Consider the following 19,647-nt stretch of genomic DNA (forward strand, 5'->3'; position numbering starts at 1 on the left):
CCTCATGACAGTTTCTGTCTGACGCTGTCTCTCCACTGACAGTGTTCTCTGACAGTGTGTGTCATGCTGTCTCTCTGGTGTCTCTCTGACAGTCGTTCTCATGATGCTGTCTCTCCACCCCACCCCCACCCAGCTGGGACTCATCGGTGTAGTCGTGTCAGGAGGAGCCTTGTGAGTGTTTGACAGATTGGGGGGATTTGCTGGGTATTTATTTGGCGCTTCTGTTAATGTGAAAATGTGTTTAGAAAGAAGCCCCGCCCATCAGCCACTCCAGGTCCAGACATGAAGTGAAGCTGATGGAGAAGATCCCCGAGAGAGCCAGGCCACCGTCGTTCTCGTGGGTACGTGTCCAACATCTCACCTCATGGTCTTCATCACCAGCATCAGTCTGTAATCCTGAGCTTCAGAGGGTTTGCCCATCACTTCCCTCTGCTGTGTCTCAGGCAGCGTGGGCTTCCTGGAGCAGCCCTCCATGGCGTTTGTGCGGCTGCAGGAGGCGGTCCTGCTGGGAGTCCAGTCTTGGAGGTTCCTGTCCCCGTTAGGTTCCTCTTCCATCCTGCTTTGGGCCCGCCCAACGCCAGCATCGACTACCACCACATTGGACCCATCTCCACAGCTCATGTCCAGACAAGGTGAGTCCCTGCAGCAGTGAACGGTTTCCTGCCACTGTGTACGATACCACCACCAGAGGGCGCCGCTGCCTTGACCCTCATGTGCTGATTAATTCCGCCCTCAGCACTTCCACGAGGCGGCATACCAGGCCGACGACCGCCAGGACCTGCTGTACGGCCATCAACCGCTTTTGTGTGACTGTGTATCGTCCTCCCGCCCTCCGACGTCGTCGACGACGAGCTGCTGGTACACTCGGTCCGCTCGCTTCCAACGAGAAATGCTGCGAAAGCGGGAGGAGCAGCAGAGCGGCAGACTGCCGGAGAAACAGAGCGGCACTCAGCAGGATGAAGGTCGGTTATCACCTGCTGATTTCCTCTAACGTCTTTGGCGTTTTGTTAGAAAGTATGTTTTGGGGTTTTTTAGCCTTCTGGAGGTCAGAGACAGTGAGTGATGACACACGACTGCAGACCAGTGAAATCAGCCAGAGTACACAAACAGCATCTCAAACCAAGCAAGACGCCATCGTGAAGCAAGAATGCACTTTTTCACGTCTTGAATGTCCTCAGATTTTTAGATTTTCAGATTTTTATGAGTTAAAGTTCTCTGAGCTCTTAAACGTCAAACTGCCGAGTAGGAGATTCCAGCTCTCTGTTTGTTTGTTTTTTCATCAACATCCCGAATCACGGTCTCTGAGCCCTCTGTGCTGCTGAGTCAGCATTTTACTTGGATATTCTCACTTCTTACCTGCTTTTGTCACTATAGACACATCTGGAAAATATCCCACATTTATGTTAAAAAAGTACCTGCTTTTGTTGTTACAAGACCAGAAAAAAAACAAAACCAGCTTTTGTGGCTATAAACAGGACTTAGAAACAGCAGTTTCTGTCTTCATAAACGCGGACAGAAATGTCCCAGCCTGTCGTTAAAGAATGTCAGTTTTGGTTGTTACGAGACAAGAAATATTCTAAAAATCTTGGTTTTAAAAAAACACTTTTCGCTTTAAACATGGGCTTTTAATGTTCAGAAAAATACCCGCTTTTGCTGCTGGGAAAGTTGAGCTTTCACTAAATGTTGCTTCAGAAGGAATTTCCCATGATGCCGTTTTCTCACAGCGTGATGTAAAAGCAAGCAGCGGTCAGTCGGGGTCAACAGAACTGTCGACTCAAGGAACAGGACTCAGGGGGTTTTGGCAGAGTTTCAGTTTGAAGCTGTGGTCTTCTGAAGGTAAATCAGGGCGTTCGTCCAGCGTAGAGTGAAAGTTTTCTTTTATATTAATAAAAAACCTCTGATGACACGAGCCGTCCTGATGTTGATGTTTGATGTCGTTTGTTTTGGTTTTTTCATCCCGCAGACCCCCTCGTTCCCTCCAAACCCGGTGACGATCCCCTGAGGCGCACCGGCCGTCTTTTCAGGAGGTCTGATCAAAGACGTGAGTCGACGCTACCCTCAGTACCTCAGTGACATGTCCCTTCGAGACGCTCTTGGCACCCTCAGTGCATGGCCGCCGTCATCTTCATCTACTTCGCCGCGCTGTCGCCCGCCATCACCTTCGGAGGGCTGCTAGGTGAGTCTGAGACGCATGACACTCTGAACCTCCTGACGACTGTGGTTGGTTCTGGTAAGACATTCAATCCTGTCCACCCAAACACCCAGTTTGAAGACGGAGGGTCTGATTGGCCGTGTCGGAGCTGATCGTGGCGACGGCGCTCCCAGGGCGTGGTGTTTCCGATTTCGTGCTGGGCGCTCAGCCTCTGCTGGTGATATCGGCTTTCTGGACCCGCTGCTGGTGTTCGAGGAGGCGTTGCACTGTAAGAAAAGCTCCCGCCTTTTTTTTTCGCTCTGCATTTTCAATCTTTTCCTTTTGGTTTTAGTACTTTTTGGTCTTCCCAAAACCATTTTGTGTACAGCTTTTCTATCTGCAATATATATGGATTTTTTCAATAAAATCAAAATATTATCAAAAGACATAAATAAACAATATATCTGCCTTTTGACAATGAAAAAAAGAGAGAAAGAAAAAGACTGAAGAAAAATTGAAGCGATGACAGAGAATTAGATAGTTAATGATGACTGGGTTCTCGTTGGTCACACTGAAACATATTTTCTTCCCTTTAATTAATTCAGTTTAATTGTTGTAGTTGATCCAGCATCTTCCGAAATCCACCTCCTCTCAAACACTTCTTCTATATTCAGTGAGTCATTTTTTCCATTATTATACTTCATACTGTTTTTGATCATTTACTATTTAATGTACCTTTGGGCAAAAATAGCAAGAATCAATGTTCATTTGAGATTTTTAATATCCCATATTTTTTTTTAACTAAGACCTCTGACAGACGGTTCATGGCAAAACTGTTGTGTTTATTGTCTATTAATGCTTGAAATATGTTAAAATACCAACATTTTATACAATTTATGATGTGGAATTAGTTGTATTACCAAGCACTAATTATTTATTTTCACACATTTACCATCACAGGACTTTGAAAACGTCTCAGAAATGGTGAAAAAAAACATCACACTGATAAAATTCTCACACAAATATTTTATCAGGACAAACATTTAAGATATGGTATTTATAACACAAAATCTTCAGCCTTTTTGCAGTATTTCATTAAAAAATCCCGAGCGCTCATGTCTGCTGTGATTTTTATTTAACTCCATGCAGGATGCAGCTGAAAAGGCGACTGCAGCGACATCTATGTGGACGTTTTTAAAAACGCAACCAGCAAAGCTAAACCGATCGGTAGAGACGACTATAATATAGATAATTATTTATATTGTATAACTAGGAGACAATAGTAAAACTACCAATCACATTCTGCAAGGAATTATGAAGTTGACGTATAACAACATTCTCCTAATGAGCGACATGAAAAAAAAGCTGCAATTTGTTTTTCTGCTGAAAATATGTAATTTCTGAGCGTATCACAAAAAAATTTTTAAAACTGAGCTGAGAAGCCCCGCCTACTTTCATGCTTCCATACACCCAGCCAATCACAGCGTGAGTTGGCCGTCCGATTTGGAAACAACCCCGATTTTGCATTTCAAAGCAGCTGTGATGTCATCAGTGATGTCGTGTTAACAGGCATGATGTCATCTCTTTCTCACAGGGAGGAGGGTCAGGAGGGGGAGGAGGGACCTGTCGACCCCCCGCCCCCCTCCAGGGAGAGAGACAGGTCCCACAGCAAGACCAAGAAGGCTCGCAAGGAGCGTCTCCATGCCGACCGGGGGGCGGAGACCGCAGCCTCTGGGCCTCAATCAGGGGCGGAGCCACAGGGCCAGGTAAAGACAGGTGCTTCACCAACAGGAGGTCAGAGGTCAGCCAGAGCAGTTTTATCATCTGCCAGATGATATAATAACCCGGTCCCATGTCCCTCCATCCCTGCAGGTGTCGGAGCCGGTGGCGGGCCCCTCAGAGCCGGGGTCGGAGTCGGCAGCTGGCAGTGAGTCTGCAGGTTCTCCCAGGCAGCGGCGTTCTGTCATCCGGGACCGAGGGCCGCTGTACGATGACCCGTCACTGCCTGAAGGCTGGACTCGCAAACTCAAACAGAGGAAGTCCGGACGCTCAGCTGGCAAGTTCGATGTCTACCTGATCAAGTAAGCCCCCCCCCCCACGCTGCGGTGATGATGTGACAGAGCGAGTGAACTGTCGCAGAAATGATGTTTTGCTGTTTCTGTATTGTTTAGCTCAGAGGGGAAAGCGTTTCGTTCCAAGGTGGAACTCATCGCCTACTTCCAGAAGGTCGGTGACACGACCACCGACCCCAACGATTTTGATTTCACTGTCACTGGACGTGGTAGCCCCTCCCGCCGCGAGAAGCGTCCTCCCAAGAAACCCAAGGTGGTGAAACCATCGGGGCGAGGCCGGGGACGGCCCAAAGGTACTCGAGCACTAACATAGAAGATTAAACCAAAGTCATTTCACAGAACTCAGCAGAGTTTGTTTTCTCCTGTTGATTTACTCATGTCTGTGGTTGTGCAGGAAGTGGGAAGATGCGGCAAGCTACAGAGGGCGTGGCCATGAAGCGTGTGGTTGAGAAAACTCCAGGCAAACTGCTGGTCAAGATGCCCTTTGGCAAGGCAGAGTCCACCACCGGCACCACCTCCACTGCCTCAAAGGTACAGTCACTCTGTCAACCATAATCCAGACATTTTACACATATTTACTTTCAGGATTACAGCAATACGCTGAACAGCCCAGATGGACTTTGACCAAGCAAATTCCACCCAGGAATTTTGGGAACTACGTTTTCAAGCAGCAAAATAAAATTCAATTTCAAAGGGAAGCCAATGCTGAAGTTCCATAAACCTGCCTTCTTTCTATCGAACAGCAGGGGGTGACTCCAGTCTGACTATAGAAGTCAATGAGGGACTGCTTTTGGATGTGGCTACCTTGCGATTGACAGGTTGCTAACACCACGGTGTCTCTGGGCTCTCAGTCAGATGCAGCCCTCGCTCCTACAAGCTTCTCCATCTCACACAAATATGGTCACTTCCGGCTCCAAAAATGATGGACAAACCTGAGACTTTAAAACTGGAGTCCACAAACCAGTGGGTGATGTCACTGTGAATACATCCACTTCTTTTATACAGTCTATACACACACATAAGTACTCACTAATGTCCAAAGATGATCTAATAACCTTTATGTGATGATCTCATCTGTAAATCACCACCTTGTTGTGGATGAGGGGCAGTTCCTCAGCAGGTTTTGGTAGGTCACTAAAGGCAAGTGAGGGACCCACTGAAAGAGCAACGCTGTCCTGTGGAGGGAGACGCACACCCAGCTTTTATTATTTATACCTTTACACAACCGGGACTTGAAGAACAAACAACACGAAAATGCGAAATACTCCCTCGCGAATATTTTACATCAAAGCTTTTCATACTGTCTCAACAATATAAACAAAAGGTCAACATATTCTAATGTCTTGTATCAGCATAGTTCTGTGTCTATAATGGGAGAATGGTTTAAGCAAAAGGTAGTTAATAAGTGAGAGTTACCAACTGATAACCACGTGGTAGTCAGTAAATTTTGGAGGACAGGATCCCAAGCAGAAACTAAAAGAGTGTAGCCAAGGAGCCTGACTGCAAGGTCTTAAACTTCCACCTTAAGAAGGACTTTCACTGCATCCCATGGAAGGGTCCAGACTCTGAATCTGTGTGGGTCTCAGATGCCTGCTCAGAGATGTGGCTCAAGGTCCTGTTTTGTGCCTGTTGTGGTGGCAAACCCAGAGTAGTGCACCACAGCAAATGTTTAAGAAAAGGGACCTTATGGGTTGCTTAGTCCAAAGAATTCATGATTCAGTGTCAGAAAGTTTCCAGGAAACCTTTGAAAGACTTACGAAAGAGAAACAGGACTTTGCCCAAGCTTTGGACAAACTGCTCATCATGATTTGGGATACCAAAAGGCGATGGAACGAACCTTTCCAGAAACTCCAAGGATCTTGAAGGGACCGCAAAGACCAGGGCAACTGACGCTCACCAACGGCCCAACATTGACCGACGGGTGACTATCTGCTGGGTATGTCAGGGCTTTACAGGTGTCTGTGGTGGGTGCTAAGGGCCAAGGCTGTGTGGTTCAGTTTGTGAGTTTCATGGTGAGGATTTTAACGCATAGCCTGGAGCAGACCCCTGTGAATCCAAGTAGACAGCATGAACATTGACAGAGTATATGTAGTGCTCCAGGTCCTTACATAATACTTCAACTTTTTAAAAAAATGCAGTAACAAGGTTGATTCTAATGTATTTTGTTGATATGGTAATTCCCTGCAGGTGGCGTCTCCAGCCCTGGTGCCCAAGTCCCGTCCTGGCAGAAAGAGGAAATCAGAACAGGAACTTCCAGCCCCGCCACAGACTGCCCCCAAGAAACGGGGAAGGAAACCAGCCTCGGCCTCAGCAGCGTCATCAGTCGCTGCAGCATCCACCTCCACGGCGTCAGCCTCTGGTAGCTCCACAGCTGGGAGCTATGCTGCAGCTGCCATTTTAGCCGCAGAGGCAAAAAGGAGAGCAGCCAAGGAGTCTTCCACCAAACCTGTTGTCCAGGAAACAGCCCTGCCAATCAAAAAACGCAAAACAAGAGAGACAGTTGAGGAGAGGGAGAGCGTTCAGACTCCGACTGCTACGACCACTGAGACTGAAAGAAGGGTCGCTGCAGAGGGGGAGGCAGATAAAGGGGAGGGAGCGCCGACCTCAGACCCTCAGCCCGCCCCCTCTGAACAGAGCCAGTCACAATCGCAGAGGCAGCCCACTGCTTCAGAGGAAAGCCAACCACATGGACACAAGGCGCATAAAGGGAGGAAGCACAAGGAGAAAACGGGAACAGCAGCAGGAGATGGAAGGAGCAGAGGAGAGGAAGTGGAGGAAGATGTAGGTGATAAGGGAGGAGAGGGAGGAGCTGGAGGAAGGAGTAGCAGCAGCAGCAGTAGCATTAGCCCATCAAAAAGCCACAAAAGGAAGGAACGGCCGCCTCACAAACACCACCATCACCATCACCACCACCATCACCATCATCACCGCCACCAACATTCCTCTGCCTCCACACTGGATCAGCCTCCTCCTCCTCCAGCCCCTGGACCCCCAGCACCCTCCAGCCAGTCCAGGCCTGAAGTCAAGCCCCAGACTGTGCCTCAGCCCACCACTCAACAGCTGCAGCACACCCAGCAAACTCTCCCCAGACCACAATCCAAGTCTGCCCCCCAGTCCCCACCTGAACCTCGACATCCTTCTCCTCAACCGCGGCACCAGCCCCAATCCCATTTCCAGCAGCATCCTCAGACCCAGTCTCCCAGTCATCCTCAAGCCCACCCTCGATACCCAGCATCCCAGCCCTCACCTACCAGGCATGTCTTGTCCCAGTCAAGGTCCCAAGCACTCCCACCCCAAATTCACAGTCAGACCCAGGCCTCCCCCCAAAAAACCCAGTCACAACCAGTCCACTCCCCTGCCCAGCACCAAATCCAGCTTCAGGCTCAGCATGCTCCCCTTCAGTCACACCCTCCTCAGTCCCCATCCATTCGCACGTCCCTCCTCCCCCACCCAGGCATCCACATCCACAGCCCCAGTCCCCCACAGTCCTTCAGCCTCAAACCCAGCCCCGGCACCCATCTCAACCCCAAACCCAGCTCAAACAACAATCTCAACCCCAGCCTCGGCAGTCACTGCAGCCTCAACTCCAACCCCAAGCCAGGACCTCAGCCCAGCTCCAGACTCAACTGCAGCCTAGAACCCCTGCCCAAATGCACCCTCAGACCCAACCCAGGCTTCCAACCCAAACACCACCTCAACCCCAATCCCGGACCCCTGCCCAAGTTCCACTTCAGCCCCACTCGAGGATCCCAGCCCAAAATCCACCTCAACCCCAGTCCAGGACCTCAGCCCAAACTCAGCCTCAAACACAGTCCAGGACCCTAGCCCAAGTTCCACCTCAAACGCTGTCTAGGACCCCAGCCCAAACTCCATCTCAAACACAGTCCAGGACCCCAGCTCAAGCTTCACCTCAAACACAGTCCAGGACCCCAGCCCAAACTCCACCTCAAACCCAGTCCAGGATTCCAGCCCAAACTCTGCCTCAACCACAGTCCAGGACCCCAGCCCAAACTCCACCTCAAGTCCAGTCCAGGACCTCAGTCCAAACTCAACCTCAGCTGCAACCTAGGCATCAAGCGCAGCCCCAACCACAGACAAGGCTCCCATCGCAACCCCAGACTCAATACAGACCGCAACCCCGACAGCCTCTGTCCCAGCCTAGGCCCCCCCAGTCCCAAGCACAACCACACTTTCAGCGGATTCAAACACAGCCCCACCCCCAGCTCTCCCGGCCTCACGTGCAGCACTTCCCGTCCCACCGACCATCTCCCAGTCTAACAAGGACCAACCTGGTCCCTTCTCAGCAGAACCAGAGCGAACAGCCCCAAGATCTTAGCACCACCCGCCCTGGCCGAGGAAGCCTGCTGCCGAGCCGAGACATCAGCGTCAGGGCGGAGGGGAGAGGGGAGCCGGCCATGTCCTCAGACAGAGGAGAGGTTTTAGGAGGGGAGAGAGGGTCAAACAGCACCTCTAGGCCTCCCAGCTCGATGCCCTCTGGACCTCCAGGTGGAGGCGGGGCCGGGGTCGGTCACGCTTCCGGGGCAGACGGTAGAGCTAGACTCCGGGCGGAGCCAGAAGCAGCAGGTGAGGGCAGGGAGCTCAGAGACATCGTCCCCCAGTCTGCCGTCCCCTGTCCCAGCCGAGAAGAAACGGTAGAGTCACGGACTGCCGTCAGCGAGAGGGTCAGCTGATTGATCGGGCTGAGGATCAGCAGACTGATGGACTGATTCAGCACCAGGTGGAAGAGGAGTGTGACCGGGCTGTTCACGGAGGTCTAAAGATTTTACACTGTTTTCAGATGGAAGGATAACGTCACACAGAGCTGGTAGGACGTGCTGCAGCTTCTTCTCCGTCTGATTCTGTCTGGAGACTCTGTAAAAGTTCTGGATTTGAGAAGTAACCTGGTGTGAGAGACAGCTGGAGAGGAGGACGGAGTGTCTTTTTCTAGGAAAAACAAACAAAGAGGAAAAAACGATAAAAAAGTGTGTGTATATATACTCAAAAGGCAGCTGTTGTGTCCCGCTAGTCTCCGAGGGGAGGGGGGGAGTAGTTTGGAACTAAAAACCGCTTAACAACACATTACTCTGAACGAAACGTTGCTTCCGGAATATAACCTGTTTCTGTTTTTTATTTCGTATTTTGATAGTTCATTGTTTTGTCTCTGTTATACAGCTTTAAACTCTTATATTACTGACTGACGGTCCCTAACTCATGGCAGTGCTGCTGACTGACAGTCCCTTATTTAAAGTCCCGTCTCTCACTAAGACTCCTCCTACTGACTGACGGTCCGTTCTGAAACTAGTCTTTGACTGAAAGCCTCAGAGGTGATGCGGGGCGGTGGTTTGCACCTTTAACTGGTTTCGTAGAAATCTCACATTTCTTTTTCTCTGTTTTCCATTACAGTAAACAAAGAGGGCGTCTGTAATGTTTTCCATCCACGTTCAGACCACCCCCAACAGGTAGCGTCATGACTCTACACAGACCTCTCTCTTAACTGAGGTTTTCAAACCCATTCTGAATATCGTTTGAAATATTTGAACAGCTTGAGGCTCTCTGGATTCGTCCTATCAGACGCTGTGGAGTCGGTTGTCTGATAAGAAAACTTCAAGTGCTCCTCATTCGAGTATTTCAAACGCAGCGATTGTTCTTCCAGGTTAGAGATTCTTCCGTACCGGTCTTCATGGAATCTGTTTATTTCAGTAGTGTTTTTTGTTTCCAAAGGAAGCGCTTTTAATGTCAAACCAAACCCACTTTTACAGTAGCTTTATTTTAGTTTGTAGTCTTAATGAAAGAGTGGGAAAAGGACTCATTTTTATTGTGTCTTCGTGTTGAATGTCTGGAACAGTTTGCACTCCTCCAGTTTGTACAATCAACCGCCTGCATGTCGCTCGGAGACCCTGCAGGCCTTCAACCGGAGCCGCACGTACGCAGAGGTCCACCTCGCCAGGGTCTTGCCGTTTTTGGCGTGAGGGAGGACGCTCTGCAGAAGTAAAACCCTGAACGAGGTCTGGTTCGGCTTCACGTGTAGTCACAACATGAAACGATTCAGTGAGCAGAAGTTATAGTCTGTGCGTCCAGATCCGAGAGCATGAAGGAGGGCGTCTTAAGAGCAGAACGAGTCGAGTGTGAGGACTGAACCCAGAGATAAAAACAGCCTGCAGGACTTCTGATGATGATCTCAACTGAAATATGAAACCCCAACAAGTACCATCCCTCTTGCTGAAACCAATCCATCCAAAAAAGCCTACCAGTTCCACTTCTAGGTGCTAACTCGTAGGCAGCTGTACTTGCTTGAGTTTCTTGGGGACCTTCATCATCTGAGCGCTGTCATCAGTTCTTTTATCTAAGAGGATATCTTTATCTGAGAGGATAGCTGTGGTGTGAGAGGTGGACAGAGAGAAGAGATGACATGCAACAAAGGGGTTGAGAAAACAGGTTGGAATCGAACCTGTAGCGGCTGCGGTGAGGACAAAGCCTCTGTACAGACCAGGTGATCTCCGGGCGCGCCACTCCTCTCACGAGTCAGGAGTCAAACTGTTCTGACTCCTGACTCGACCGTTAGAACTGAAGAAGCCGCAGGATGAGATCAAGAAAGAAACTCAAGCAAGTCCATCTGCCCACAATAAAGCACCCAGAATTACCAGGACCCGGATGACTGAGAGCACGAAAGCTCCAGATCAGAGGCAGATCATCGCTCGCTCCCATGAGCAGCAATCACTGTAGCTTCATTTATATAATAATAGTGATAATAACTTATTTAAGTGAACATAAAAGAGCATACGACATTGTGATAGAAGAAAAAGAAGATAAAAACAGACGATAAAAAGTATTTAAAATATTAAACCATCACAGTTTAAAAATCAGTAAAAATGTAATTTGCTGTTAATTTGAGCCTCTGTGATTAGCTGTTTGTTGATGAAATACACCCTGGGACGTGTATACTGTATTTAAATGAGGTTATGTTAATTGTGTTCATTAAAAGAGTATTGGAACGCCCCCCCATGAGGCATTCACAACCCTCTAAGAACGCCGAGCTCACGACTTCGTGCACACGGCTTCCTGTTTCGTAAAGTTCACCAGTTAGATCTGAAGGCAGCAGTCAAACTCTTCACTGTTTGTGTCCTCAGACGTCCTGTAGCTGCAGATATTATCACAGATCTGATCAAAACTTCGTCAATATTTTAGTAAATGTGTATAAAACTCAACATGGAGCTGACTGTGTTTCCACTGAGTGATGTCATGTGACTTCTCCTCTGATAACATCCCAGAAACCATGGCGATGGGAGATGTAGTCCACAATTTCACAGAGGAATTGTGGGTTAAAAACTTTCTCAGAGTTATGTGATGCAATAACAGCTCTTGTAGCTCCTGCTGCATCATGAGGGAGCCAGTTCCTGTGACCTCACAGTGTCATGTGACCTCACAGTGTCATGTGACCTCACAGCGTCATGTGACCTAGAACAGGCTAAAGAGGGTTTCCACGTCTTTTAAATCTGACGAGTTTCCATTAGGCGTAATTAAGAATTATGAAAACTTTATTGTCCACAAATGTGGAAATTTGCCTTTAGTTTCACCATAAAATACATAAAAGACACAAACTACGTAAAAGATATGTCCTAAGAACATAAAAACATGAAACACATAAAAACATACAATGATAGTTCATATTTACAATATAAATTTGTGCAGTTTGAGGGCTGACGGAGACCCGCCTGGCGTCCCTGCAGCTGAAAGGCGTCTCCTGAGCTCTGGGATCTGGACGTACGGACGCCGTCTGAATGTCGATGCTCTCTCTGTAGACGAGGTTAAAGTTTTGCACCTTAGTGATCACGTGACTCTGCTCCCGCTCTCAAACAGTGACGTCAGAAATTGAATCTTTTCACCCAAAACATCCAGTAACTGAATGTCTTCGTCCTGGATCCGGTCAATGTGCCTCGCTCTCTGAGTTCGTGTCGCCTGCGCTCGCGCGGCGGTGACCTCACGCAGGTGAGGCCGAAACGGCCTCACCTCTGCGTACCCGGCGCTCCGCCTGCCGCCCAGTCCACCTGTTAGCATGCAGTCTCTCACGCAGCTGCAGAAATCAAACGTCCCCCTGCGATCGGACTCACTCCACAGGACTCGACCGGCACAAACTACAGTAACCAGCCACCATATTGCATGTTCCAGAGTTTAGTGCCTATAATATTGTGCGTCTTGCCAGAAGCCACCATGTCAGCCAAGCCATGTTGTGTTTCTAGACTTAGTAGTGATGTGTGTGGTGACTTCATAGTTGCTAATATTGAGGATGAATATTCTGCTTTTACTCTGGTTGGAATTCAGTGGAAACTCCAATACACTGTCGCTGTAGACAAAACTAGTTTTTACCTGTTTTCTTATTTTCATTTCTAACTAAAAGCGTTTGTTGTCCCCTGATCTGTGGTCGGCTCTCTGATTCACACCAGCGACGCAGTACTTTTACTGCACCGCTCGCTCACACTGCTGCAATCTAAGTACATTTACTCAACTGCTGCACTCCAGTACAAGTCTGAGGTACTTTGAAAGGTATTTTATTTTCATGCCACTGTGTACTTTTACTCCACTACATTTCAGGGGGAAATATTTCACTTTCTACTTCACTCCATTTATCTGACAGCTTTAAATACTTCAAATATTAACATTTTATCCTAAAACAATTAGTTCATGAACCAACTGACTATGATTTTGATAGATATTGTAGTCATTATCTTTTTTTATCTGAATAATTTAAAGTTTTTGTGTCTTTTTTATTTATTATTATTATTTAGATTTTTCTGCATTGTGTATTTTTTACTTTCAATACATTTTCCTGATTACACTTACTTTTACCCAAGTCACATTTTCAATGCAGGACTTTTACTGTAACTGAGTATTTTCACAGAGTGGTATTAGTACTTTTACTGAAGTATAGGAACTACACGCTTCTTCCACCACTGTCACATTCGAGATACTTTAACTTTACTTTCCTCCGTCTCAGGGTCTTTTTACTTCACATTTATCTGACATGTTTGTGATAAACTGAAGGAGGAAAAAAAGAGGAAAATCTTTCTGAAGCAAAATGAACTCTGATAAAGGAGGACGATAAATACAGAGTTCAAATGAGCACAATCAGGTTTTCCTCCAAAAAAAAGACAAAAAACCCCAAAACATTTAAAGATACAAACATAATATTTTATGGAGGAAAAAACAGGAAAATCAAGGCCAGAATTTTTTTAAAGACAAAAAAAATCCACAAATCATCACATTTTATCATTTTATCTCTCTGCTGCAGGTCAAAGGTCACCATCAGAGGAGCCTCACACTCCTGAACAGAAGCACGTTTACAAAAACAAATTTCATTATAATAACGTTTTTCTGACGCATCTTTAAAAACAGTTTACAGTGTTTTGACAAAAAAAGACAAGACAGAAAACTGCAGAGTTCCTAAAAACAAGTGAAGTTTGTCAAAAATGTCAAACAAAATCAGACAGAATTAAACAGGAGAGTCAGAAACGTGAAAAATACAGTCCCAAAAAGAGGCGGCAGAACACTGATGATAATAATCATAACAAATACAACGATAATAATAATAATAATAATAATAATACTAATGATAATAATAATAAGAATAATAATAATATGCAGGATCAGGGCAGAATAAACAATCAATTAGAAGCTAAAATTAAAAGAAAATAAATAAAAGAGGATTTGAAGCTGATTCTTGGTGATTATAAATGATCAAAATCATGAAAACAAAACTTAGAAACAAACGAGACTCAGATGTCTTCATGTCTCTTCATGTCTCTTCATGTCTCTTCATGTGTCTTCATGTGTCTTCATGTGTCTTCATATGTCTTCATGTACACACATGAAGACACATGAAGACACGTGTCATAAACATGACAATATGTCAGCTGATCAGTGGAATAAAAATAAAAAGCACTACTCCCACCAGGACTGCAGCTCCCATGATGCACTGCTGCCACCTGCTGGCTGAGGGATCACATGACTTTTATGTTTTAGTGTTTTGATTTTGATCAGCTGCAGTTTGTTTACAAGTTAAATATTAATAAACTGACGTCAGTGTGAGTATGAGGTTTGAATGATAAATTACGGCGGAAATGATGATTCAAACTGAGGCTCGTGACCTTCCGGTGACCTCTGACCGGGTGAAAACCCGCCTCTCTGATTGGCTGTGCAGACCCACAGGTGAAGATGGCGGCTCAGGTGTCCGCGGTGCTGCTGCTGCTGCTCGGACTCTCTCCGGGTCCTGGTCTCTCCTCCTCCGGTCCCGGTCCCGGTCCCGGTCCGGACTCTGAGCGTGGCAGGACGGAGCTGCGGCGCGTGCGGAGCCTCGCGGCTCAGCCCGGGTATGGGGGCTGTTGGGCGCGAGCTCTGGAGCAGCTGGACACGCGCTGCAGGCACATGACGCCAGAGAGCCAGAGCCGGATGGCGCTGAGTTTCACCTTCTGTCACCTGAGCAGGTAAATAAACCACCGAAGAAGAAAAAGGTAAACGAGCGCGCGGAGCTTCTCCTGATCCAGAGTCTCCTGATCCAGAGCGTCTGTCCTCAGGAGACAGGAGGACAGACACTGAGGACTAACTGTGTCCTGCTGATCACACATAAAGGACATCAATATCTCTTTAACCCTTCAGGGTCTGTTTGTCTCATTTTAGTCTCTTTTCTTCTTCCTGTTGTGATAACTGTGTGTGTGTTGATGCATGTGTCCTAAATGTAGTCCAGATTGTGTATTTGAGTGTAATCAGTGAATTTGCAGCTCAGCTCCTACAATAAGTCTAAAATACACTGTGGAAACTAAATAGTTACATTCAGACTGTTCAGGTCCAAAAATGCTCCATTGAAACCCATTCAAACTGACATTTTTGATCCCACAGCCATCAGAGCAGAAAAACAGGACTTGTATTATTTCTGGGTGTCATTCTGGGCTTTTGACTCTGAATTTGTCATTTTGACTATCTTCCACCTGATGAGGTCATTTTGACCATATTTGGCATATGGAGGAAATACATGCTATTTCCACTAGGTGACCTGTCACAGTCAATGTAGCTGCTGATCACTGACATATCCCAGACTGTCAGCAGCTACACTCACACACTGACATTCCCAGACTGTCAGCAGCTACACTCACACACTGACATATCCCAGACTGTCAGCAGCTACACTCACACACAAACAAAAAAGACTGTCAGCATGCTACACTATTGAAAATGATTATATTTTTTTGTGTGTTTTTCACTCATCATATACACAGAAAGGCTGGCATCATGACAAAAACCTGGCATTTAAATGGTTGAAATTATGAAAATTAAAAAAATAATATTGGCATATATATATATATATATATATATATATATATATATAATAAAAATTTTTATATATAATATAGGATGAGTAAAATACTAAAATTAAAAAGTATATAAAATAATAATGACTGATGTTGGGTAAAATAATAAATTATGAAAGTAGAAAATCAAATTAATGTATATATTTTTTGTAACTTGATTTTGAAAAGTGCATCTGTGTGCAGAGCGATATGAGTGAGTATTTAACACTGCACAAAGCATAATAATGTTTAAAAATTAGTGTTGCTGCTAATCATTGACATATCTCAGGCTGGGATCATAAAAAAAAAAATCAAAATAAATAAATACAATAAAAAAAAAATTACATGTAGAACATTGAAAAAAAATCAATTTTTTGTTGTTTTTTTCCATCTAAAAACATAGTGGCATCATGACAAAAACGTGGCATTTAAAAGGTAAAGTTATTCAAATTAATGAATATTGATATTTATTATTAGGATTTTAATACTCGCACTTAATTCAATGTGAGAAAAAAACAATATTTATGGAAGATACTTGTTATAAGCTTGATTTTGAAAAGCGCGATTTATGTGCAGAGCGATAGGAGTGTGTGTGATATTCTATCGGGTTATAAATAAATAAAAAAACATTTTTTAATGTAGTTAAAATAAAAAATAGATTAGCTTGTTAGCTTTTGCCGCTGAGGCTAACGACAGTGACAGCTAACTCTAACACACAGCCGCTAGCGAGTTAACGTTCAACATTAACGGTTATTCGGCGTCTAAAACTGGGTCAACTCGTGAAACGTTACTTTGATTTGTGCTTGAATATGTTCGCTAAAATCGAGACGATGACACGATTATCAAACGCGACGTTTAAAGAGAGAAAAACATCGCTTGTTGTGTCGGTTGTCAGACATGTAAACACATCCAGCGAGCTAACGGGCAGGCTAACCGCTGTTAGCCAGCCCGATGCTACGGCGGATTTTAGCTGAAATCAAAACGTACCGGTCAAACACACAGAAGCCGGTAAACTGTCAGCATCCACTGTGATAATAATTACTAATAATAATCATTTTGTGAATGTTATCGGTTCGGACACAGTGAGGTTGGTGTGGAAGGTTCAGGAAAAACAGTTAGCGCCGTTTGAATCACGGCTTAAACGGTGCGGCCGGTTACAAACAGCGGGGTGTCTGATTACCTGCGAGCTGTCTCCTGAGTAACAGCGCGGACTGAGGCTCCGTCATGCTGTTTCCGAGGCGGTGCAGCGATGATCAATGCTGATACTTTGAGGTAACGGCGTTAGTTTAACGTTCACCGAGCAGCTCTTCGTCCCCGGGATCTATTTTCCGTTTAGCATTCTCCTCATTCTTCTTCTTCGGCGGCGGCGGCGGCGGCTTCTCCTGCTGCTGATGATGCTTCTTCTTCGGTGGAGATTTAACCGGCGGTTGACAACCAGCGCGCAGGGCGAAACTACCGCCACCCTCAGCTCACCTGAGTGTGGCGCAGAGATTAGATCCTCTGCATTATAATAACAACCTGAGTTTACCACAATTCAAGAAAAAAGCATTCAGGCCAATGTCTAGAGTCAAGTCCAGGTCATGACACGCAAATCCCAAGTCCTTAACTTTGAGTTTCAAGTCCTAAAGATTTTATGTGTCTTAAAAAAAAGATGGTTAGCAAGTGGCTGCATGAGACTACAGGACATCATAATGTCAAACCAAACACGGCTTCAGGCCTCTTCTTATGGCGTCATGTGACCGTGGTGTGGGTCGTTTATAGCAGGCATGTCCAAAGTCTGGCCCGGGGACCAATCATGGCCTGTGGACTGATTTTTACATGCCCCCTGGCTTGTCTTTGAAAATATACACTTTGTCCCACATACATTTAACTAATCATGCAAGATCACGTTGTATTTTTTTCATTCACCTCACTGATTCCAGGGCACAAGGACGCATTGCTGTACATCATGTGACCTATAAAAGGCCAAAAAGTGTAAAAAAAAAAAACTTTTTTTTGTGATAAATGAGTTTTGTTTTGAATTTGTGAAATTTGAGGGTTTATGGTAACCAGCTAGAGGACTGCTGCTTTCAGGAGCTCTGGAAAATTAAAGACTTTTACATTGAAAGATGAAACAGCTGTACGTGTCTCACTCTCACTTATTTGTGATTTTTTGAAAACCCATATGATGTGAGAATCAGCTGGCCCCGAGGCGTTTTCACATGATATAATCTGGTCCCCATTCAAAAACGTTTGGACATCCCTGGTTTATATCATAAAAAAGCTGTCCATCTTTCTTAACAAAACTCACAAGAACCTTTTTTTTTTGTTTTTATTATTTTTTTTTTATTCATGGACCTCATTTTCTACAGCAATCCAAAATCTAATGGAAAAATCCCATGGGCCTTTTGAGGAGCTAACCAGGGTGTCGAAAAACATCATCCCTGCAGCTCTCTATAGTCATGGTCGTACTCATTAAACTTGTGCATTGTCCCTTTATCTATCCATCAATTCTTCAACCATAAAGCAAACCATTTTAATCGGCATGTTTGCAGTTTTAGGCAAAGAGGCTGTGGTCTAGAAAGGCACCTAGAAATTGTTAGGCCCCAGACCACAAACTGATGCATTAAAATCAGATTAATTGTCGATCCATTAATAATTTAAAACAAATCTAATCTTTTCAGGACTGTGAAAAACACAGTTTTCAAAATCATCCCTGTGTACCCCTTCCTCTCAGCGCGTTTCCGTAGTGTAGTGGTTATCACGTTCGCCTAACACGCGAAAGGTCCCCGGTTCGAGACCGGGCGGAAACAAGGCTAAAATCCTTTTCTATGTTAAAGTACATATTACACCAGCTTACCAAGATCGCAAAAATAATTACACTATGATTTCTTGTGGTGATTTCTTGTTCAAATTGGATAATTATCTGTTATTTGTACTCTGCAAAAAAATGAGGCGTGGCCCCTGAAAGCTGAATTTCCGACGCGTTCCTGAACGCCTCCGTGTCAGGGGGAGTTTACATGTGCAGCTGCAGGATTTGGGGGCGTGCAGCTGCAGCTCGTGAGGAGTTTTGGCTCGAAATCTTCATGACCGCAGACCTCTCCAACCTCTCCCACCACCGGAGACACCGGTGTGTGCTCCGGTGTCCGGTAAGTGCTCATACTCAGCCGCTCCGTGCGAACAGACGCGTCTGTGCTGAATCCCGTTAGCTTCCCACTGAGAGGAGGCTAACGTGTTAGCATCACCGTCACCGGCTGTGCGTGATGCTACCTGCTGGCAGACAACATTATCTCTACCTGCTCCGGTGTGTCACGCACAATCCCGCGTTTTTCTCATTAAATGGTGTTTGAGACTTTGGAGAAGAAGTTGTGTTTGCACGCTGCGGCCATTTTGCTGCGTTCAGGTCCCACTGGTAAAAACGAGACCGTAAATATTATTATTTCTTGTTTATAGAAGCAGTAAAATTATAAACAACAAAACAGAACAATCATCAATAACAAAATGAATTAAAAAACATAAATGGCACAAAATAAAACTGTTAAAAGCACACAAGTATTATTATATATAATTTATTATATATATTTTCACGTAGTTAACTGTTAAACACCTGGATCAACATCAGTTTTTTGTGCTGCGTTCAGAGGCCTTTCACAAACATTTACACTTTTGAAACCTGAAAAAATGGTGGATTGGATGGATTTTTAAATTTAAAAACATGGGGAGAAGCAGTTGTTAGCTTTACAAGAAATTAATGCAAACTGGAATAAAAATATTAGGTGACAAGAAGAGAATGATATGAAAATAAGCTGTACAGGAGAGGGGTTGTAACAGATATTTTAAAAACAAAAAAATTTTTTTTTTAGATTTATACGTTGTATAATTGAACAATTAAAATTCAATTGTGCAACAGAAAAAAATATATATTTATTTATTTTAGCGCTTTTAAAGGTCATTTTCTTGTTTGTTTCTGTGGTTTGTTTTGTCTTTTTCCCCAGATAATTTTAGGGCAATTTTTTGTTAAGTTGCTCATTTCCCATTTTTGAAGTAAAAAGAAGCCAACTTGTTCAGGTTTTAGTGGGTTCATGCAATAAAAGTAATGTTTATTTCTATTGCACATGTCAGCAAC

General features: G+C 45.2%; 1 protein-coding gene, 1 non-coding gene and 1 pseudogene across 2 annotated transcripts; all 3 read left to right on the forward strand.

Moving 5' to 3' along the window:
- Nucleotides 1-100: 100 nt before the first annotated feature.
- Nucleotides 101-3,379, forward strand: LOC121946646 (annotated as a pseudogene).
- Nucleotides 3,380-3,689: 310 nt separating this feature from the next.
- LOC121946911 (mediator of DNA damage checkpoint protein 1-like) lies at nt 3,690-9,979 on the forward strand. Its single transcript, XM_042491737.1, is given in 6 exon segments — nt 3,690-3,897; nt 4,004-4,212; nt 4,303-4,496; nt 4,598-4,734; nt 6,391-7,630; nt 7,633-9,979. Coding segments are annotated over 6 exon segments (3,237 nt in total). The 5' UTR covers nt 3,690-3,702; the 3' UTR covers nt 8,895-9,979.
- Nucleotides 9,980-18,261: 8,282 nt separating this feature from the next.
- trnav-aac lies at nt 18,262-18,334 on the forward strand. The gene has a single exon. It is a non-coding gene; the product is annotated as a tRNA-Val (tRNA).
- Nucleotides 18,335-19,647: the final 1,313 nt, after the last annotated feature.

The sequence above is a fragment of the Plectropomus leopardus genome, chromosome 8 (assembly GCF_008729295.1).
Source record: "Plectropomus leopardus isolate mb chromosome 8, YSFRI_Pleo_2.0, whole genome shotgun sequence".
NCBI classification, from domain to species: Eukaryota; Metazoa; Chordata; class Actinopteri; order Perciformes; family Serranidae; genus Plectropomus; species Plectropomus leopardus.